At 35.8% G+C, this 25,063-nt stretch overlaps 1 protein-coding gene across 2 annotated transcripts in view; it reads left to right on the top strand.

Annotated features, from left to right (window-relative positions):
- The window catches only part of LOC117336317 (ankyrin repeat and SAM domain-containing protein 1A-like), a 227,448-nt gene that overhangs the window by 30,058 nt on the left and 172,327 nt on the right, over positions 1 to 25,063 (top strand). For both annotated transcript variants that reach the window (XM_033896807.1, XM_033896808.1), the window contains exons 3-13: positions 526 to 676; positions 6,367 to 6,441; positions 7,799 to 8,020; positions 10,438 to 10,513; positions 11,628 to 11,726; positions 13,522 to 13,750; positions 14,748 to 15,208; positions 17,537 to 17,595; positions 18,689 to 19,745; positions 21,209 to 21,387; positions 21,992 to 22,379. In XM_033896807.1, coding sequence (XP_033752698.1) covers positions 526 to 676; positions 6,367 to 6,441; positions 7,799 to 8,020; positions 10,438 to 10,513; positions 11,628 to 11,726; positions 13,522 to 13,750; positions 14,748 to 15,208; positions 17,537 to 17,595; positions 18,689 to 19,745; positions 21,209 to 21,387; positions 21,992 to 22,379 — 2,996 coding nt within the window. The remainder of the gene's footprint in view (positions 1 to 525; positions 677 to 6,366; positions 6,442 to 7,798; positions 8,021 to 10,437; positions 10,514 to 11,627; positions 11,727 to 13,521; positions 13,751 to 14,747; positions 15,209 to 17,536; positions 17,596 to 18,688; positions 19,746 to 21,208; positions 21,388 to 21,991; positions 22,380 to 25,063) is intronic.

Raw genomic sequence — 25,063 nt, 5'->3', positions numbered from 1 at the left:
CCTAATGTTAGGTCTGTAGTGAGCTTCCTTTTCCCTAATGTTTGGTCTGTAGTGAGCTTCCTTTCCTCTAATGTTTGGTCTATAGTGAGCTTCCTTTCCCCTAATGTTTGTTGTATAGTGAGCTTCCTTTTCCCTAATGTTTGGTCTGTAGTGAGCTTCCTTTTCCCTAATGTTAAGTCTATAGTGAGCTACCTTTCTCCTTATGTTTGGTCTGTAGTGAGCTTCCTTTCCCCTAATGTTTGGTCTATAGTGAGCTTCCTTTTCCCTAATGTTTGGTCTATAGTGAGCTTCCTTTTCCCTAATGTTTGGTCTGTAGTGAGCTTCCTTTTCCCTAATGTTTGGTCTGTAGTGAGCTTCCTTTTCCCTAATGTTAGGTCTGTAGTGAGCTTCCTTTTCCCTAATGTTTGGTTTGTAATGAGCTTCATTTTCCCTAATGTTAAGTCTATAGTGAGCTTCCTTTTCCCTAATGTTTGGTTTGTAGTGAGCTTCCTTTCCCTTAATGTTTGGTCTATCCTTGATATCCAGGGTTACCGTGGAGATGCTGCTGTCTGCCGAAGCCTTGCCCAGTCAACAGGACAATACAGGCTGTACAGCACTACACCTGGCTGCCTGGAAAGGCTATCATGAAATCTGTGAGCTCCTACTGGCTAACGAGGCAGTGCCAATCAACGTACAGGTAATGATAATGTTACAGGTATACATACTATGTACAGGTATACATACTATGTACAGGTATACATACTATGTACAGGTATACATACTATATACAGGTATACATACTATGTACAGGTATACATACTATGTACACAGGTATACATACTATGTACACAGGTATACATACTATGTACAGGTATACATACCATGTATAGGTATACAAACTATGTACAGGTATACATACTATGTACAGGTATACGTACTATGTACAGGTATGTACAGGTATACATACTATGTACAGGTATACATACTATGTACAGGTATACATACTATGTACAGGTATACATACTATATACAGGTATACATACTATGTACAGGTATACATACTATGTATAGGTATACATACTATGTACACAGGTATACATACTATGTACAGGTATACATACTATGTACAGGTAATGATAATGTTACAGGTATACATACTATGTACATACTATGTACAGGTATACATACTATGTACAGGTATACATACTATATACAGGTATACATACTATGTACTGGTATACATACTATGTACAGGTATACATACTATATACACAGGTATACATACTATGTACAGGTATACATACTATGTACAGGTATACATACTATGTACACAGGTATACATACTATTTACAGGTATACATACTATGTACAGGTATACATACTATATACAGGTATACATACTATGTACAGGTAAACATACTATGTACAGGTATACATACTATATACAGGTATACATACCATGTACACAGGTATATATCAAAGAGTAACAAGGAAGTCCTAATCACTGAACATGTTTGTACTTTGTATCGGTACCTTTATAAATGTATGATCTCTATGAGAATTAAGATCTGTTTGATTTTGTTCTGTTATAAATGTATGATATCTATGAGAATTAAGATCTGTTTGATTTTGTTCTGTTATAAATGTATGATCTCTATGAGAATTAAGATCTGTTTGAGTTTGTACCTTTACAGAGGTGTGATATCTATGAGAATTACGATCTATTAGGTAGAACTATGGCCGCTAATGTAATGTTGAATGTACATCCTCTTTACAATTTTGTAAAAGTTATTAATTCCTTACATAACTTCCTCCATTAACACTAAACTTGACGACACAACTATTATAAGGCAATTAGACTAGTTAACATTATATAGAGGTCAGGAATAGTTGTCCTTGCCAAGTTAGACTAGTTAACATTATATAGAGGTCAGGAATAGTTGTCCTTGCTAACTTAGACTAGTTAACATTATATAGAGGTCAGGAATATTTGTCCTTGCCAAGTTAGACTAGTTAACATTATATAGAGGTCAGGAATATTTGTCCTTGCCAAGTTAGACTAGTTAACATTATATAGAGGTCAGGAATAGTTGTCCTTGCCAAGTTAGACTAGTTAACATTATATAGAGGTCAGGAATATTTGTCCTTGCCAAGTTAGACTAGTTAACATTATATAGAGGTCAGGAATAGTTGTCCTTGCCAAGTTAGATTAGTTAACATTATATAGAGGTCAGGAATAGTTGTCCTTGCCAAGTTAGACTAGTTAACATTATATAGAGGTCAGGAATAGTTGTCCTTGCCAAGTTAGACTAGTTAATGTTATATAGAGGTCAGAGTAGTTGTCCTTGCCAAGTTAGACTAGTTAACGTTATATAGAGGTCAGGAATAGTTGTCCTTGCCAAGTTAGACTAGTTAACATTATATAGAGGTCAGGAATAGTTGTCCTTGCCAAGTTAGATTAGTTAACATTATATAGAGGTCAGAGTAGTTGTCCTTGCCAAGTTAGACTAGTTAACATTATATAGAGGTCAGAGTAGTTGTCCTTGCCAAGTTAGACTAGTTAATGTTATATAGAGGTCAGAGTAGTTGTCCTTGCCAAGTTAGACTAGTTAACGTTATATAGAGGTCAGGAATAGTTGTCCTTGCCAAGTTAGACTAGTTAACATTATATAGAGGTCAGGAATAGTTGTCCTTGCCAAGTTAGACTAGTTAACATTATATAGAGGTCAGAGTAGTTGTCCTTGCCAAGTTAGACTAGTTAACGTTATATAGAGGTCAGAGTAGTTGTCCTTGCCAAGTTAGACTAGTTAACATTATATAGAGGTCAAGAATAGTTGTCCTTGCCAAGTTAGACTAGTTAACATTATATAGAGGTCAGAGTAGTTGTCCTTGCCAAGTTAGACTAGTTAACGTTATATAGAGGTCAGGAATATTTGTCCTTGCCAAGTTAGACTAGTTAACATTATATAGAGGTCAGGAATAGTTGTCCTTGCCAAGTTAGACTAGTTAACATTATATAGAGGTCAGGAATAGTTGTCCTTGCCAAGTTAGACTAGTTAACATTATATAGAGGTCAGGAATAGTTGTCCTTGCCAAGTTAGACTAGTTAACATTATATAGAGGTCAGGAATAGTTGTCCTTGCCAAGTTAGACTAGTTAACGTTATATAGAGGTCAGGAATATTTGTCCTTGCCAAGTTAGACTAGTTAACATTATATACGGGTCAGAGTAGTTGTCCTTGCCAAGTTAGATTAGTTAACATTATATAGAGGTCAGGAATATTTGCCCTTGCCAAGTTAGACTAGTTAACGTTATATAGAGGTCAGGAATAATTGTCCTTGCCAAGTTAGACTAGTTAACATTATATAGAGGTCAGAGTAGTTGTCCTTGCCAAGTTAGATTAGTTAACATTATATAGAGGTCAGGAATATTTGTCCTTGCCAAGTTAGACTAGTTAACATTATATAGAGGTCAGGAATAGTTGTCCTTGCCAAGTTAGACTAGTTAACATTATATAGAGGTCAGGAATATTTGTCCTTGCCAAGTTAGACTAGTTAACATTATATAGAGGTCAGGAATAGTTGTCCTTGCCAAGTTAGATTAGTTAACATTATTAGGTCATCTGACCCAAAGGGTCAGGATGACCTATAGTCATCGTGCTTCGTCCGTCGTCGTCCGCCGTGCGCCGTGCGTCGTGCGCCGTGCGCCGTCCGTAAACTTTTTCTTTCAAAACGCTACTCCTCCTTAACCCTTGGGTGGATTACTTCCAAATTTGGTTTGAAGCATCATTGGGGGAGGGCAATCACATTTTATATAAATGAGGCTGGTCTGACCCCTGGGGCCAGAAGGGCGGGGCCCCAAAAAGGGAACTTAGGTGAATATTGCTATAAAATCCTACTCCTCCTTTACCCTTGGGTGGATTACAACTAAATTTGGTGTGAAACATCATTGGGGGAGGGTGGTCATATTTTATATAAATGAAGTTGGTGTGACCCCTGGGGCCTGAGGGGCGGGGCCCCAAAAGGGGAACTTTGATGAAATTTTGCTATAAAATCCTACTCCTCCTTAACCCTTTAGTGGATTTCAACCAGATATGTTGTGAAACATCATTTGGGGAGGGCGGTCATATTTTATATAAATGAGGCTGGTGTGACCACTAGGGCCTGAGGGGCGGAGCCCCAAAAGGGGAACTTTGATGAAATTTTGCTATAAAATCCTACTCCTCCTTAACCCTTTAGTGGATTTCAACCAGATATGTTGTGAAACACATTTGGAGAGGGCGGTCATATTTTATATAAATGAGGCTGTAGTGACCACTAGGGCCTGAGGGGCGGGGCCCCAAAAGGGGAACTTTGATGAAATTTTGCTATAAAATCCTACTCCTCCTTAACCCTTTAGTGGATTTCAACCAGATATGTTGTGAAACATCATTTGGGGAGGGCGGTCATATTTTATATAAATGAAGTTGGTGTGACCCCTGGGGCCTGAGGGGCGGGGCCCCAAAAGCGGAACTTTGATGAAATTTTGCTATAAAATCCTACTCCTCCTTAACCCTTCAGTGGATTTCAAACAGATATGTTGTGAAACATCATTTGGGGAGGGCGGTCATATTTTATATAAATGAGGCTAGTGTGACCCCTGGGGCCTGAGGGGTGGGGCCCCAAATGGGGAACTTTGATGAAATTTTGCTATAAAATCCTACTCCTCCTTAACCCTTTAGTAGATTTCAACCAGATATGTTGTGAAACATCATTGGGGGAGGGTGGTCATATTTTATATAAATGAGGCTGGTGTGAGCCCTGCATGGGGCCAGAGTGACGGGCCCAAAAAAGGGAACTTTGATGAAATTTTGCTATAAAATCCGGCTCGTCCTTAACCCTTTGGTGGATTTCAACCAGATATTGTGTGAAACATCATTGGTGGAGGGTGGTCATATTTTATATAAATGAGGCTGGTGTGGCCCCTGGGGCCAGAGGGGCGGGGCCCCAAAAAGGGAACTTTGATGAAATTTTGCTATAAAATCCTATTCCTCCTAACACCCATAGTGAATTATTACCAAATTTGGTGTGAAACATCATTGGAGGAGGACAATCATATTTTATATAAATGAGGCTGGTTTGACCCCTAGGGCCAGAGGGGCGGGGCCCCAAAAGGGGAACTTTGGTGAATTTTTGCTATAAATCTACTTCTCTCTAACCCTTGGGTGGATTAATACGAAATATGGTGTGAAACATCCTTTGGGAAGGGTGGTCATATTTATAAATGAGGCTAGTGTGACCCCTGGGGCCTGAGGGGCAGGGCCCCAAAATGGGAACTTTGGTGAATATTTGCTGTTAAATCCTAATCCTCCCTAACCTTTTGGTGCATTACAACCAAATTTGATGTGAAACATATTAGGTGACGGCAATCATATTTTTTAATGAGACAGGTTTGACCCCTGGGGAAAAAAAGATGGGGCAAAAGGAGTGCTTAGGTTAAACATTTCTTAAAAATGCAATTCCTCCTTAATGCCTTAATTGATTACAACCATATTTAGTATGAAACATCATTGGGGAAAGGCAATCCTAATTGATATAAATGAGTCTTGTCTGACCCATTGGGACAGAGGGGCATGCCCCAAAAATGGGAACTTGGCTAAAATTTTGCTTTATGATGCTGCTCTTCCTGGACAAGCTAAATGGATAAAAACCAAATTTGATCTAAAACATAACTGGCTGCGATAAATAATTTATGGTAATAATGCTGGATTGGGGTGTGTGTCCCTGCTGTAAGTGTACGTGTTTGTCAGATGACCGTTAAGGCCCATGGGCCTCTTGTATAGAGGTCAGGAATAGTTGTCCTTGCCAAGTTAGACTAGTTAACATTATATAGAGGTTGCCAAGTTAGACTAGTTAACTTTATATAGAGGTCAGGAATAGTTGTCCTTGCCAAGTTAGATTAGTTAACGTTATATAGAGGTCAGGAATATTTGTCCTTGCCAAGTTAGACTAGTTAACATTATATAGAGGTCAGGAATATTTGTCCTTGCCAAGTTAGACTAGTTAACATTATATAGAGGTCAGGAATAGTTGTCCTTGCCAAGTTAGATTAGTTAACGTTATATAGAGGTCAGGAATATTTGTCCTTGCCAAGTTAGACTAGTTAACATTATATAGAGGTCAGGAATAGTTGTCCTTGCCAAGTTAGATTAGTTAACGTTATATAGAGGTCAGGAATATTTGTCCTTGCCAAGTTAGACTAGTTAACATTATATAGAGGTCAAGAATAGTTGTCCTTGCTAACTTAGACTAGTTAACATTTCCAAGCCAAGGTTTTGTTGTAGATATCTGGACATAATCAATACTCAATCCTCGATACTGTTTTATAACTAGTGATTTTGACTTTCAGGACAGTAATGGTGACACTGCCCTCAATTACGCAGCACAGTATGGCTATGACGCTGTGGTGGATGTCCTTATACAGGTCTGGAATCTTATTTTACCTGTCTATAGAGACCCACTAAATACATAGTACAATAATTGAGCAGTTATTCTGACATTAGATTTCAATGTGGGACCACCCATATGAAATGTATAACTATTGTTTGTTGAACAACTGTTCATCTGCTGAGAGAGGCCATTCTTTCTATCAGATGTAGGTGTTCCTATGTAGATAAACCATCCTAATCCCCTAATATAACACAAGGACACAACTGCCGTGACACAGACCGACCCATTATTCAACTTCCTGAGAAACAGAAATAGACAGGAAGCATCGAACCCCACACCTTGGATCTTCATTTTAAGTTAATTGGCCGGGGCACCAACCATTGTGGTAGTGATAAAACCACTGTGTGGTATAAAGGAGAAAACCTGCTTCCTTAATGTTATAATCACTGTTCCATCCTTTAATGTTATACATGTAATCACTATTCTATCCTATAATGTTATAATCACTGTTCTATCCTATAATGTTATAATCACTGTTCTATCCTTTAATGTTATACATGTAATCACTATTCTATCCTATAATGTTATAATCACTGTTCTATCCTATAATGTTATAATCACTGTTCTATCCTATAATGTTATAATCACTGTTCTATCCTTTAATGTTATAATCACTGTTCCGTCCTATAATGTTATAATCACTATTCTATCCTATAATGTTATAATCACTGTTCTATCCTTTAATGTTATAATCACTATTCTATCCTATAATGTTATAATCACTGTTCTATCCTATAATGTTATAATCACTGTTCCATCCTATAATGTTATAATCACTGTTCCATCCTATAATGTTATAATCACTGTTCTATCCTTTAATGTTATAATCACTGTTCTATCCTTTAATGTTATAATCACTATTCCATCCTATAATGTTATAATCACTGTTCTATCCTATAATGTTATAATCACTGTTCTATCCTTTAATGTTATAATCACTGTTCTATCCTATAATGTTATAATCACTGTTCTATCCTTTAATGTTATAATCACTGTTCTATCCTATAATGTTATAATCACTGTTCTATCATATAATGTTATAATCACTGTTCTATCCTATAATGTTATAATCACTGTTCTATCCTATAATCACTGTTCTATCCTATAATGTTATAATCACTATTCTATCCTATAATCACTATTCTATCCTTTAATGTTATAATCACTGTTCTATTCTATAATGTTATAATCACTGTTCTATTCTATAATGTTATAATCACTATTCCATCCTTTAATGTTATAATCACTGTTCTATCCTTTAATGTTATAATCACTGTTCTATCCTTTAATGTTATAATCACTATTCTATCCTGTTATTTCCGTCCTTACAGCACAAAGCTGATCCGGCATTCCGTAACCTGAAACAGGAGTCGGCACTTGACCTTGCTGCCCAATACGGCCACGTGGAGGTGGTCAGTCTTCTGGTTGATAAGTTTCCCTATTTGTCCCAGCGACTCATTCCAAATCGATCCCCTCTACATCTGGCCGCAGCGTGTGGTCACAGAAAGATTGTAGAAATCCTGCTGGATGCTGGTTTTGACATCAACACAAAGGTAGGGAAGCCTAACTGAACAAGTGGATGGTGGTTTAGAAATTACTGACCTCATAATGCTACACAATAATAGGATTTTAGTGTACTGATAGAACCACTTATCTTATTTTACTACAATAATAGGATTTTAGTGTACTGATAGTACCACTTATCTTACTTTACTACAATAATAGGATTTTAGTGTACTGATAATACCACTTATCTTACTTTACTACAATAATAGGATTTTAATGTACTGATAGAACCACTTATCTTACTTTACTACAATAATAGGATTTTAATGTACTGATAGTACCACTTATCTTACTTTACTACAATAATAGGATTTTAATGTACTGATAGAACCACTTATCTTACTGTACTACAATAATAGGATTTTAATGTACTGATAGAACCAATTATCTTACTTTACTACAATAATAGGATTTTAATGTACTGATAGAACCAATTATCTTACTTTACTACAATAATAGGATTTTAATGTACTGATAGAACCAATTATCTTACTTTACTACAATAATAGGATTTTAGTGTACTGATAGTACCACTTATCTGACTTTACTACAATTATAGGATTTTAATGTACTGATGGTACCACTTATCTTACTTTACTACAATAATGGGATTTTAATGTACTGATAGTACCACTTATCTTACTTTACTACAATAATAGGATTTTAATGTACAGATGGTACCACTTATCTTACTTTACTACAATAATGGGATTTTAATGTACTGATAGTAACATTTATCTGACTTTATTACAATAATGGGATTTTAATGTACAGATGGTACCACTTATCTTACTTTACTACAATTATAGGATTTTAATGTACAGATGGTACCACTTATCTTACTTTACTACAATAATAGGATTTTAATGTACAGATGGTACCACTTATCTTACTTTACTACAATAATAGGATTTTAATGTACAGATGGTACCACTTATCTTACTTTACTACAATAATAGGATTTTAATGTACAGATGGTACCACTTATCTTACTTTACTACAATAATAGGATTTTAATGTACAGATGGTACCACTTATCTTACTTTACTACAATAATAGGATTTTAATGTACAGATGGTACCACTTATCTTACTTTACTACAATAATAGGATTTTAATGTACAGATGGTACCACTTATCTTACTTTACTACAGTAATAGGATTTTAATGTACAGATGGTACCACTTATCTTACTTTACTACAATAATAGGATTTTAATGTACAGATGGTACCACTTATCTTACTTTACTACAATAATAGGATTTTAATCTTGATATGATGCTGGTTTTGACATCAACACAAAGGTAGGGAAGCCTAACAGAACAAGTGGATGGTGGTTTAGAAATTACTGACCTCATAATGCTACACAATAATAGGATTTAAATGTACTGATAGTACCACTTATCTTACTTTACTACAATTATAGGATTTTAATGTACTTATAATACCACTTATCTTACTTTACTACAATAATAGGATTTTAATGTACTGATAGTACCACTTATCTTTACTACAATAATAGGATTTTAATGTACTGATAGAACCATGCACTTATCTTACTTTACTACAATAATAGGATTTTAATGTACTGATAGAACCATGCACTTATCTTACTTTACTACAATAATAGGATTTTAATGTACAGATAGAACCATGCACTTATCTTACTTTACTACAATAATAGGATTTTAATGTACTGATAGGAGCATTTATCTTACTTTACTACAATAATAGGATTTTAATGTACAGATGGTACCACTTATCTTACTTTACTACAATAATAGGATTTTAATGTACTGATAGTACCATTTATCTTACTTTACTACAATAATAGGATTTTAATGTACAGATGGTACCACTTATCTTACTTTACTACAATAATAGGATTTTAATGTACAGATGGTACCACTTATCTTACTTTACTACAATAATAGGATTTTAGTGTACTGATAGAACCACTTATCTTTACTACAATAATAGGATTTTAATGTACTGATAGAACCATGCACTTATCTTACTTTACTACAATAATAGGATTTTAGTGTACTGATGGTACCACTTATCTTACTTTACTACAATAATAGGATTTTAATGTACTGATAGTACCACTTATCTTACTTTACTACAATTATAGGATTTTAATGTACTGATGGTACCATTTATCTGACTTTACTACAATAATACGATTTTAATGTACTGATAGTACCACTTATCTTACTTTACTACAATAATAGGATTTTAGTGTACTGATAGAACCATTTATCTTACTTTACTACAATAATAGGATTTTAATGTACTGATAGTACCACTTATCTGACTTTACTACAATAATAGGATTTTAATCTTGATATGATATTTTCTCTGGGGATATCTGTAGGTTTGTTTTACCTTTGATTTGTCTACAGACAGACAATGGCACCGCCCTCCATGTTGCTGTGATGTATTTCAAACCTGAGATTGTGTCCGTTCTCCTGGAGAGAGGTAAGAGAAAGGGAGATAAGTCTGTAAAATTATTCTTTTCTCTATTGCTTTTTGCTTAACAAGAGGCCCAGAGGGTCTGAATCACTCACATAGTCAGTTAGTAATAATTGCAAAATTACTATTTCCAATTTGGAAATGTGAATTTGAACTACGATTGTAATATTTTATGTTACTTTCATTTTGATCATCTTCACCGTAATCCACTTCCTCAAGATCTGTGTTCAATTCACAATATGACGCCATACAGCAATCACTCTTCCACATACTGGCTGCCATTATTTGACATTTGTCAGTCACAGATTATGATCAGCATAAAAATTGACAGGTGCTTTTTGTGCTCTTCAGGGTTGATATATGTACTAAATGGGCCGATTTTGATACTGTTTTCGACCTGTGGCTTTGGAATACAAATGGAATAAATGTAAATGTTTAACAATTTTTGTTTCAGGTACACTTTGACATTTCCTGTGTTGTTTGTAAGAATTGAGAAATTTTCTATGTGTGATGTGTAAGAATTAAGACATTTTTAGGTCACCAGAGACAAAGAGTGGTCTAATGCAATAGACTTTTGTCCGTCATGATGCAACATGCATCATCCGTCCATAAACAATTGATTTTTTTACTTCTTCTCAATAAGGCCCAGATACCTGATATTGGTTCTGTAGCATGCTGGCATGAAGGGCTACTAAGTTTGTTCGCATGGATGACCTTGACCTTCATTCAAGGTCACAGGGGTCAAATATGCTAAAATCTTAATTGACTTATTTTTGATATCCAAGAGACCGAGATACCTGGTATTGGGTTTGTAATATGCTGGGATAAAGGGCTACAAAGTTTGTTAAATTGGATGACCTTGATCTTCATTCAAGGTCACAGGGGTAAAATATACTAAAATCTTTGAATTAATTTCTTCATGATAACAAAGAGGCCCAGAGACCTGATTTTGGAATTGTTGCATTCTGTGGTAAGGTTTGTTCAAATGAATGACCTTGACCTTAATTCAAGGTCACAGGGGTAAAATAAACTAAAATATATCAAAACTCAGGTGACCGTTAAGGTGGCTTCTTGTCTATGTGGTGTTTCTGAGAAATAAAAAATTTCTTCTGTGTTACAGGTACTGATCTGATGGGTGTGGACAGGAATGGTCACACAGCTCAGGATATTGCCGCCCAGTGTGGTGGAAATAACTCCAAGGTCAGCCTCGTTATACAAGGTGAGTCCTTAAAAAGTGTTCTAGTGATGAATTTTAAAACAATGTTTCCTGTGGTTACCGTTTCCTCTCATAGTGTAACACCTCCTTATTGTAACACAACCTGACATCAGATGTAACTTTATTATAACACAACCTGACATCAAATGTAACTTTTTTATAACACAACCTGACATCAAATGTAACTTTATTATAACACAACCTGACATCAAATGTTACTTTATTATAACACAACCGGACATCAAATGTAACTTTATTATAACACAACCTGACATCAAATGTTACTTTATTATAACACAACCGGACATCAAATGTAACTTTATTATAACACAACCTGACATCAAATGTTACTTTATTATAACACAACCTGACATCAGATGTAACTTTATTATAACACAACCTGACATTAGATGTAACTTTATTATAACACAACCGGACATCAAATGTTACTTTATTATAACACAACCTGACATCAAATGTAACTTTATTATAACACAACCTGACATCAGATGTAACTTTATTATAACACAACCTGACATTAGATTTACCTTTATTATAACACAACCTGACATCAAATGTAACTTTATTATAACACAACCTGACATCAAATGTTACTTTATTATAACACAACCTGACATCAAATGTAACTTTATTATAACACAACCTGACATCAAATGTAACTTTATTGTTACACAACCGGACATCAAATGTAACTTTATTATAACACAACCTGACATCAAATGTTACTTTATTATAACACAACCTGACATCAAATGTTACTTTATTATAACACAACCTGACATCAAATGTTACTTTATTATAACACAACCGGACATTAGATTTACCTTTATTATAACACAACCTGACATCAAATGTTACTTTATTATAACACAACCGGACATCAAATGTTACTTTATTATAACACAACCTGACATCAAATGTTACTTCATTATAACACAACCTGACATCAAATGTTACTTTATTATAACACAACCTGACATTAGATGTAACTTTATTATAACACAACCTGACATCAAATGTTACTTTATTATAACACAACCTGACATCAAATGTTACTTTATTATAACACAACCGGACATCAAATGTTACTTTATTATAACACAACCTGACATCAAATGTAAATTTATTATAACACAACCTGACATCAAATGTAACTTTATTATAACACAACCTGACATTAGATGTAACTTTATTATAACACAACCTGACATCAAATGTAACTTTATTATAACACAACCTGACATCAAATGTAACTTTATTGTTACACAACCGGACATTAGATTTACCTTTATTATAACACAACCTGACATCAAATGTAACTTTATTATAATACAACCTGATATCATCTGATGCTTGGTCCATAGGTTAAAAGCCAAGGTCAGATATTCTAATTTTTCACTGATGGACCTTTTTTCATGATAGAATGAATTAAATTTGGCTTGAATTAAATAAGATGAGTATCAAATGAGTTTATGGAAGGAAACAGAGACATCAAAGTACCTGTATAAAATCTATTTTGCTTTGTACTTGCAATTGTTTAAAATCCAGATGTCAAATTATGTCTGAGCCTCAGCGATATTGGCAAACAGTTTCTTGATGTGGATATATAGCCACCTGTCAGTGTTCTAGTTGGCTGTCTTGTTCAGTGAAACTCTTGTAAGTGGTTCTGTGTCAGTGAAATTCTTGTAAGTGGATCTGTGTTAATGGTTGACTTCTAGTCTGTATACACCTACTGACTCATTTGTTTTACTAATTGTAAGTGTTTTGTGATGATCAGAATACATCCAGAACCTACAAGACTTACAGAAGGCTATGATACAGGAGGTAGATTATGTACGAGTGGATGATATTGACCAGAAGCGTGCTTCCCCGTCACCCGAGGAGGAATGCCAATCCCTTAACGAGGAACATCCATCCCCTCAGCTCCAAACACGCCGATCCAACAGCCCAAAGGTTGAGGATTTATACTCCAAACCGAGCAAACGTGATCGCTCACAAGACAAGAGGTAAGAAAATACAAATGGCTGAAAAAGTGGAAGTGCTTCTTTCCTGAGACAAAGCATTCAGGTTTCTTCTCAAGAACCAAGAGACTCAGAGACCTCATTGGCCTTTATTTAAGGTCACAGGGGTCAAATATGCTAAAATCGTTAAACGACTTCAATAAGCAAGAGACCCAGGGACCTGATATTGGGCCTGAAGCATGCTGGGATGAAAGGTTACCAAGGTCGTTCAAATAAATCACTTTGAAGTACTTTCAAGGTTAAAGTGGTCAAATATTCATAAATATTTAAACAACTTCTTTCCAATAACCAAGTGGCCCAGAAGCTCAGAGGCCTTATCTTGGACATGTTACATACTGGGATGAAGGCTTACCTGCATTGTGTAAATGAATGACCTTGACTTATATCCAGGGTCACAGGGTTCAAATTTGTTTTAAAGAATTAAATAAGTTCTTCTGAAAACTCAAAAGGCTTAGAGTGATAACATGTGTGGTGATATGCTGGAATGACTGACTGCCAACCTGGGGCATTGATATTCACATGTATCACCTTAATACATTTTTCGAAGTCATTGAAGTCAAAGATGTTTCACCTTAAACCCAGTTCTCAGAATAATGCCAGGTGCATTATACAGGCCCATTGGGTCACTTGTATTATTATTAACTGGTCTGGATTGATTAGACACAAGCTGTCTCAGGGTAAAAAGTCAATTGAGAGAATGAAATAATTTTAATTGATGTTTCAGTAAGGCTTTGATGAATGTTCCTGTAACTTAGTCAGGTTGAATTTGCATCAAAATGAAACTATTCATCCAGATGTCTTGAAGGGAGTTGCTGCCCTTTGTATTTGATGTATCAATATCCTTTTTGTTTTTCTTACGGTAGTGATGCAGTGTTTTTATGTAGTTGACAAATAAAAGATGTAGATAAAGATTGTTTTATCTTGTCTTCATTGAAATAGCACAGAAGGTCTGAAATTATCTAAAGCAAAATTCATTTTATAGGATGAAGGAACCAGAGAGAGACCCTATTAATGAACTAAGTCCCCCTCCGATCCCTCCGAGATCTGTATCATTACTGGATGAAATGGCCAAACATCTACCCTCTATAGCTGGCTTAGTCCAGTCTGCCCCACAAGTCCCCTTCAGTCCTGCGCCACATCAGCCTCTGTTCACCCCACCAAAAAACTCTCCACCTCAACGGCAAAAAGAGATGCCCTCTCTTGAGCCTTCGGACTCTGCCACCTGGGAAATCCCACATACAGGTACTAGACAGCGGCGCAGTTCTGGTGGAGAGAACAAGACTGTGACAAGACAACGTCGAACCTCGGACGGAAATCCTCCCTACTACAACGTCGGCCAGATAGGGGGTGCTAAGAGGGATTACATGAACATTGGTGATGTTGGAGGTCATGATGAACCCCCTCCTCCAAGGGCTTGTCGAGGAGAGTCCTCATCCGTACATGGTAAGAACTGGAAAGAAATAATAAAATCAAAACAAGGGATTTATTATCTCAGTATATTCTATATTGTTAAAGTTCTAGATTATCACTATGGTGTAAAATAAATACTTAGTTTGTAGTATAAGCTTATCTGTCCTATAAATGGATACCTGACAACAGCTAGTGACATATAGGACCTGAAAGGAGTCCAACATCATTACGGTTTGTTCTTTATTTCTAGAAACGCCACTGTTATGTAGTACAATGTATATCTGGAGATTATTACACGAGTCAGGAGTAACAGTGGTTCAAACAAAGTCCCTAGGTTCCAGTCAGGAACAAATTTTCTTATATATTATTTTTCTATAATTGTAAATAAACATTGTTGTCTATTTACCCGTCTTATTGATGGTAGCAATGGTTTTTAGCTCACCATTATCAAAAAGTGGGCTGTTCAAATCACCCTTCATCCATAATCCAACCTCTGTCTGTTGTCTGTCCTTAAATAATCTTTATTATCGCTGTTTCTTGAGAAGTTCAAAGCAGATCTCAATCTTATTTTCGCTGTTTCTTGAGAAATACAAACAATCTCAATCTTTGTTATCGCTGTTTCTTGAGAAGTACAAAACAGATCTCAATCCTTGTTATCGCTGTTTCTTGAGAAGTACAAAACAGATCTCAATCCTTATTATCGCTGTTTCTTGAGAAATACAAAACAGATCTCAATCCTTATTATCGCTGTTTCTTGAGAAGTACCAAACAGATCTCAATCCTTGTTATCGCTGTTTCTTGAGAAGTACAAAACAGATCTCAATCCTTGTTATCACTGTTTCTTGAGAAGTACAAAACAGATCTCAGTCTTTGTTATCGCTGTTTCTTGAGAAGTACAAAACAGATCTCAATCCTTGTTGTCGCTGTTTCTTGAGAAGTACAAAACAGATCTCAATCCTTGTTATCGCTGTTTTTTGAGAAGTACAAAACAGATCTCAATCCTTATTATCGCTGTTTCTTGAGAAATACAAAACAGATCTCAATCCTTATTATCGCTGTTTCTTGAGAAGTACCAAACAGATCTCAATCTTTATTATCGCTGTTTCTTGAGAAGTACAAAACAGATCTCAATCTTTGTTATCGCTGTTTCTTGAGAAGTACAAAACAGATCTCAATCCTTGTTATCGCTGTTTTTCGAGAAGTACAAAACAGATCTCAATCTTTGTTATCGCTGTTTCTTGAGAAGTACAAAATAGATCTCAAATTTCATGTCCTTGGTCCCTATCTACAAATGTTTAATATGGAGTCCGGAAAATAAGATGGCTGCTAGTAATCATTTTGAATTTTGGGAGGCAAAGTTTGTTATCATTACTTCTCAGATAATTATTCATCGATCTTTCATGTGTAGGGACTAAGGGGACTTGGTTCCAAGTTGTACGCGATGAATTTTGAGAATGATCTTTATATCCTTAGCAATAAATGAGTTTCTGTTGTAAGGGAGATAACTACAAAATCTCAAATGAAGACCAGTGTTTGTTGGACCTGATGATGAGATCTGTGATTCTGACAATGATAGTTTGTAAATGTTTAAACACAATATCAATACACAACAATAAATTGCTTGTTTTTATATATTCCTGTTTGTGCTGATATAAAAACAATTATTGGCCTGACCTCTTGGCATGTGCATGATGTTCTGCACCTAAATTTTACTTTTCCACAATACATGTAGGTCCAACAAAATATTGAATAAATTCTGATATGTATACAATTTTGAGGTAGCATATATTTCTTCTAACTTTTATTGATGATGAAAAATTTAGTTATAACATGAAATTAATATCACAGGAAGTCTCGCCCGATTAATCAGATTGTAATGGTATCTGACAGAATTAAGTCCATTGTAATTTATTTTAATTAGCAATGCAGCATTTCGTTCCAATACGTGGAAGGAGCTCAGGTGTTAGGCTGACAATGTCTATGTTGACAGTGACAAGGGTCAATTAATAATTTACCTGTATCGACACTGTATAAACACCCTCTGGATACCCACGAAGCCACCGCTGCACACTGGACCACAACGTGTATTTAAACATAGAGGATTTATTAGTGTAAAGAAGGATCATGACTTTGAAATATGACCGGATTACAGATTAGACGAAGTCCGAATTAGACAGAGTTAAACTACTATAGACAAATAAAGATTTTTTCGGGACTAGATTATTGACCGGTTTAGACAGAGATCCTGATTTGACAGAGTCCACTACATTAAAATCATGTTAAATCTTATCAGTTTAAATTGTGTACTTGGGTAGCGTGAAATCTTGTTGGACATGTTTGTAATGAATGTGTCTTTTTCAGTTTCAGTTGGTTCCTTGTCAGCCAGCGGAGAAAATCTGTCCTCCAAGCCACTCAGGAAGGTAGTTAGATAGGAAGTTTTATCGTGTTTAATTAAAACTATTAATAAAAAATCCCCATGAAACAATCTTTAAGGAATTTAAATACATAATCTAGATCTAAAGGCCTTCTAAACAAGTCTATTGATATACCAAGACAATGTGTATATGATAATGTTTACAATATCAAAAGATAAATGAATCTATTCTTATAGAAATTGTACCTCTCAAGTAATAAATGTACCATATAAACATATGATATTTATTTTGAAAACATTCTTTATGTGAATCTAGATGAATTTACAAACGTTTGTGGGGAACTGATTATATCACAACAGGTTTGAATTTTAGAAGCCTAACGATGTGAAATATTTGTGTACATTTTAAAAATGACAAGAAATAACACAAAGCAATGAAATTGTAATCTAAGCAGAAATTATAGGTGAACACCTGTGTATTTATCAAATGAAATTCTCGTAAAATCTGTGATCCAGTGACCCTTCGGTTCTGGATTCTCCAATACGCTAAATGTATAAGTGGTCTAATTATAGATATACTCGGGTGATAGTGTTCATCCATCATCCATCGTCTGTCTGTCCATCATCCATCGTCTGTCTGTCCTTCGTCCTTCTGTTGTCTGTCCATCTGTTTGTCCATAAACAATCCTTGTTATCGCTATTCCTTGAGAGGTACTGCAAGGATATTTCTCACACTTTAAATATAGTTTGCCCTTGGTGCCTGGTTGTGCCCATTTAATTTTGAATCTGATCGGGAAAACTAAATGGCAGACAGGCAGCCATTTTGATTATCCATCAGGTTATAATGAGGAAAAAAGAAAAGAAAGAAAAAGTTAGGAGAATATCAGTTTTACATAGAACAAATACAGATCACTTAATGTCGGGCACCTCTAAGGTCCCTCTGGGATCAAATACAGATCACTTAATGTCGGGCACCTCTAAGGTCCCTCTGGGATCTCTTGTTTTTAAAATTCATTAGAAAGACCGGTTTAGACAAAGATAGAGACAGAAATCACTGATAAATATCCCTTCAACATGTTTTGATGTAAGAATGGTTCTTTACAGTTAATACTGTTGTCTTCAAATATAATTATCTTCAGACACCTCCACAGAAGCCAAAAAGATCCAAACCACCCACCTCCGTTAGTCCAAGTTCTAGGCGTAGTCCTTATGGCCATGAAAACCGATCTCCAGGACCTCCTCGACGGGACGTTCCACCCAGGGAAGAGGAACAGATCATGGATTATCTCCCCTTAAAGAAACCACAAGATAGTACCTCTATCTCTGATGCTACGAAAAAGGCAACTGATGATTATATGGGAATGGCAGGTATACAGGAAAAGTTATTAGTAGGCTGTGGTGATGAGGGAGAACCGACCGAGGACTACATGAGGATGTCGGATGTCGGTACAGGGGAAAATGACAGCAGAATGGACTATATGAAAATGAATGAAGTAAAGTCAAATGAAAAGACAGATTATGTGAGGATGAGTAATGTTAAAGAAGATGAAAATGATACTTACAGCGATACATACAAGATTCTTAATCTTAACAGGGACAGGGTTTTATCAGCGAATGAGAACAGGTTATCAAAAACTAACAATATGGACAACACAGAAAATGAACCAGACACTAACTTGTCATCATCATCAGCATCTTCCTCTTCTGAAGATTTGTTATCAAGTGATTCTGGTGAGCTATATATCAACCGTCCTACGTCACAGGATGAGGATGTTTTTACCAGTAGTCAGGGAAATAGTAAACGCTCAGCTGTAAGTAGGGACTACCAGAATATGGAGAGTATTCCTAATATACCTGTCCCTCGTAGACCTAACTCTACACAGCCAAGGACTTCCTCTGATAAACCACCGGTTTTACCTGTAAAAATACGTTCACAACGGCAAAGTTCACAAAGTTCACAAAGTTCACAAAAAGAAAAAAAGAGGAAGAGTCGTTATGATAATGTATCGAATGAGGAAGCAGTTGTGCCAATTCAAAAAGATGATAAGGGAAGTAACTCTAACTGTGATCAAAGTTTCTGTGATAATAAACGTAGTGTTGTGATAGAAAAAGGTGAATCGAGACTTTCTGATGAATTGTTAACGGATAACAAACGTCTGTCAAACGGAGTTCATCATGTCGAGGATCCTACCAAACGTAAGTCAACAGAACTGTGTATACTGATGTACCCCTGGTTAAATACGGAGATGTTATGAGAAGTAATATTAGATATCAACTGACTTACAACAGTAGACAAATCACACCAACATTGAACTAGTTTGATAGAAAAGTGACTGGTTTTCAGGATTAGTTGATTTTATAAATATCAGAAAATCTTGCGATAATCACTTGTAAATCATAACATACACCTGTCAGTAACATACACCTGTCAGTAACATACACCTGTCAGTAACATACACCTGTCAGTAACGTACACCTGTCAGTAACATACACCTGTAACATACACCTGTAACATACACCTGTCAGTAACAAACACCTGTCAGTAACATACACCTGTCAGCAAACACCTGTCAGTAACGTACACCTGTCAGTAACATACACCTGTAACATACACCTGTCAGTAACATACACCTGTCAGCAAACACCTGTCAGTAACATACACCTGTAACATACACCTGTCAGTAACATACACCTGTAGCATACACCTGTCAGTAACAAACACATGTCAGTAACATACACCTTTCAGTAACATACACCTGTCAGTAACATACACCTGTCAGTAACATACACCTGTCAGTAATAAAGTACCATATATCTGTCAGTAACATAGTAACATACACCTGTCAGCAAACACCTGTCAGTAACATACACCTGTCTGTAACATACACCTGTCAGTAATGTCACCTGTCAGTAATGTACACCTGTAAGTAGCATACACCTGTAAGTAACGTACACCTGTCTGTAACATACACCTGTCAGTAATATACACCTGTCGGTAACATACACCTGTCAGTAATATACACCTGTCAGTAACATACACCTGTCAGTAACATACACCTGTCAGTAACATACACCTGTAACATAACCTGTCAGTAACATACATCTGTCATTAACATACACCAGTAACATATCTTCTAAACAGTCGAATCTGTATTTAAGACCGCTCAAGGGAAGCTGAAAAACAATCTCTTAATCAATAGAGAGTGGTTTTTTTAAACACACTGATTTGGAGTGATTCACTTCATAAAATGGGAATAAAATATACAATAATCTGTCTGTTTGAGAAAAAAAAAGGATTTCTTTATATTAGTATTTTTTATTATTTAAATTTTTTATCATATTTTTTTGTAATTCTTTAGTATAACAAAGCATAGTGATTTAACATTAGAAATATTTAATTGGATAATTTGATTATCTCTCCAGACATCCATCCAAATTATTAGTTTTGTTATTGCATTTTGTACTTCATAAACATATTTTTACTGGCAAATATCTGTCCTAAAGTCTCAAAAAGATTATAAATCCTGATTTAACAGTAAGCTGTTTAATCCAAATAGAGACTTGGACAGATTGAACTGAAGTACATCAACAATATAAACCTATTGTCAGTTCCTGTATAGATCTGATGATACCGATGGTTTGTACACAATCTGTTGTAGATATGGGAGAAGGAAAGCTGGCTAAACCTCCTTCTCTTGAGTTTGAGAAAAAGAGGTTGATTCGGGAGGAGATACCCCTGACCCCGACAGGCTATCCACAGCCAGCCACGCCCGACTTCCCTCCTCCCTCACCCAACACAGCCATGCAGGGTATACAGGAGAAGATGGCTGGCATTGATGTAGGTTTTTACCCAACAAGATATGTGAACTTCTCAATAGATTTAGATTATATCTGAACCATGTTTATTTACTTGTTTCACCAAACATCTTTTCTGGTTCACTTTAAAGGTTAAAGTAACTGGTGGTTCAGATCTCCTGTCTGATACACTCGACCAACCATTTCTAACCAATAACATGTGTTCAGTTCAAGCCAAGTATTGATAATCTACCTTACTAAAAGTGGTATAATTGTCGGTAATTATTCGATTAGACTGGACAATTTTTTTGAAAAAATCTCGCCCCAAAATGTATCTGCATATTAAGCATTCACATGAAGTACATGTGTAAATTTATGGTTGATAGGACAAATATGGGGGAAAAACAGTGTAAAGTTTGTTGTTTACTGATTAATTTTGTATTGTAATCACATGGATATATATCAAATATGTCACAGTGTAAAGTGGACAAAGGGAGACAAATCCTGTTGTTCATGGAAATGATTCTAAAATGGTGTTTTTAACATTCATATGCATGTTTTAATTGTCAAGAATGAAAAATAGCAGGACATCGGGCAATAGACAATGTAATTCTGACTTAGGAATTGATTTTATTGTCATATTACAGAGTAAACGTTCTTCCCGGGACATGGAGACTATTACCGAGACTGTGTACCTCCGCGATCCTTCTCAACAGTCATCTTCTGCTGTTAACATTCCAAAAGTTGACACCGTCTCTGGTGCGAACGACATTCCATTTGCAGATGACGTTTCTTCTATTTCCTCTTCTGGTGACGATCTCTGTGTTAGGAAAGCAGCTGTCGACGAAGGTTTACCAAGCGGACCATCGGGTGACCACACAGATTTTCACGCCTCACCAGTAGTGATGAGGCGGAGTAGACACGCCCAGATCCAACCACCAGAGGGTGCTGCCGAGATGAGACGTAGTACGGGAAGTGCTAGTAGCAGTAGTCAGGAGGATCTGTTCCGTGAGGACGAACTCGGACCACTGGCAGGTAGGTACCGTTACATGTTTAACTGACTGTACAACAGCTTTGTTGCAGAATCAACGACTATACTTAATTTTATGCTATGTAAAAAACTAATGTCATTGAAACTCTTTTACAATAAATTCTTATATTTTTTGTTTAACAGAACATTGATCTTAGAAAGTTTGATATTTCTTGAAGAGTTTTATATTTCTTATTTGGAAAGCAAAGGTTTCTCTTTAGAAAAAAGAAAAATAGGGATGTTGGCTTGTACAGTGGAACTTCGTTAACTCGAAGTCGAGTTATCATTTTTGGTGAAAAGTTTGGTCAATATTTGTCAACATTATATAATCATTATAACTCCGCTCTGTCGCTCATCAGTTTAGTGTGAAGACTGGTCAATACATGTAATTATATATGTAATGTTTCGTTCTGTCACTTGTAGTTTGGTGTAGTTTTGCCGATATACAGTCACGATAAAGTTTCTTTCACTTAGTCACTTCAATAACGATCTGATGTGCAAGTCATGTTTGCAAAAGGAATAACGATAAAACGGAATTCGACAGAATAACAATTTATTCATGTCAAATCAAATAACCGTTTAAGTTTAACACAGATTGTATGTAAAACGTAACAGAACCATTACCTTAAATTGGACATATAAAATACTGTTTGATAGGCCTACTTACTTTTTATTGATAACCACGCCATTTCCATGTGTATTAGCACCGGAAGTTGGGCTGCGCATGTGCATATAAAATGTTACTGTTACTGAGTTGGCATGTTATCCGATTTAATAGACAGCGCTGACCATTGCAGTCGTACTCTGAACACCTCGGCAGTAATAACGCTATTGTTTCAGCAGTTTAAAGATTTAATAGGCACCGGTGACTGTTTCATTTCTACACATGTAAAATCATCAGCCGGGTAGATCTACCGGTGTGTCAGAAATTATAGTCCCGCATGAGCGAGCGGGTAGATGAGTTGTTTACTAGGCCTATTGTGTGTACTAATATCGGCGACCACCTTAGGAAATTACCTGATGTAAGTAAAGCAGTACCTTTTATCACCAAGAGTTGTTGTTATAAGATTCCACCGACAATTTCTTTAATGAATTTATGAAACACTTATAATAGCATGTAGTTTTGTAGTGCCGATATATTCAGTATTACAAACGGAATTTAGCTGTTAAAAAATGTCGGCGTTTACCACCGATCGTTGTTGGACCCGAAAATTATACTTCGAGTTATTCGATCATTTCAAATAGGATTTTTATTGTTGGGACCAAATTATCCGAGTTTTTTTAGTTTTCCGAGTTTTCCGAGTTCGAGTTTTCCGAGTTTTCTTTACTAAGATAAAGAAAGAATTTGGCCGGGACTGACGAGGTACTTTGAGTTAAGCGGGGTATTCGAGTTTTCCGAGTTCGAGTTAACGAAGTTCCACTGTATATATATACTGTTTCTGTAACTGGGAATGTTGGCTTGTAATGTTTCTGTAACTTGGAATGTTGGTTAGTAACAAATCTGTAACTGGGAATGTTGGTTAGTAACAATTCTGTAACTGGGAATGTTGGTTAGTAACAATTCTGTAACTGGGAATGTTGGTTAGTAACAATTCTGTAACTGGGAATGTTGGTTAGTAACATTTCTGTAACTGGGAATGTTGGTTAGTAACGTTTCTGTAACTGGGAATGTTGGTTAGTAACATTAAGTAACATTTCTGTAACTGGGAATGTTGGTTAGTAACATTTCTGTAACTGGGAATGTTGGTTAGTAACATTTCTGTAACTGGGAATGTTGGTTAGTACCTTTTCTGTAACTGGGAATGTTGGTTATAGTAACATTTCTGTAACTGGGAGTGTTGGTTAGTAACGATTCTGTAACTGGGAATGTTGGTTATAGTAACATTTCTGTAACTGGGAATGTTGGTTAGTAACGTTTCTGTAACTGGGAATGTTGGTTAGTAACGATTCTGTAACTGGGAATGTTGGTTAGTAACGTTTCTGTAACTGGGAATGTTGGTTATTTCTGTAACTGGGAATGTTGGTTATAGTAACATTTCTGTAACTGGGAATGTTGGTTCGTAACAATTCTGTAACTGGGAATGTTGGTTATAGTAACATTTCTGTAACTGGGAGTGTTGGTTAGTAACGTTTCTGTAACTGGGAATGTTGGTTATAGTAACATTTCTGTAACTGGGAATGTTGGTTATAGTAACATTTCTGTAACTGGGAATGTTGGTTAGTAACGATTCTGTAACTAGGAATGTTGGTTATTTCTGTAACTGGGAATGTTGGTTATAGTAACATTTCTGTAACTGGGAATGTTGGTTAGTAACGATTCTGTAACTGGGAATGTTGGTTATAGTAACATTTCTGTAACTGGGAATGTTGGTTAGTAACGTTTCTGTAACTGGGAATGTTGGTTATAGTAACATTTCTGTAACTGGGAGTGTTGTTTAGTAACATTTCTGTAACTGGGAATGTTGGTTAGTAACAAATCTGTAACTGGGAATGTTGGTTAGTAACGTTTCTGTAACTGGGAATGTTGGTTAGTAATGTTTCTGTAACTGGGAATGTTGGTTATTTCTGTAACTGGGAATGTTGGTTATAGTAACATTTCTGTAACTGGGAATGTTGGTTAGTAACATTTCTGTAACTGGGAATGTTGGTTATAGTAACATTTCTGTAACTGGGAATGTTGGTTAGTAAC

The sequence above is a fragment of the Pecten maximus genome, chromosome 10 (genome assembly GCF_902652985.1).
Source record: "Pecten maximus chromosome 10, xPecMax1.1, whole genome shotgun sequence".
NCBI classification, from domain to species: domain Eukaryota; kingdom Metazoa; phylum Mollusca; class Bivalvia; order Pectinida; family Pectinidae; genus Pecten; species Pecten maximus.
This window is presented reverse-complemented; position numbering and strand designations above follow the sequence as displayed.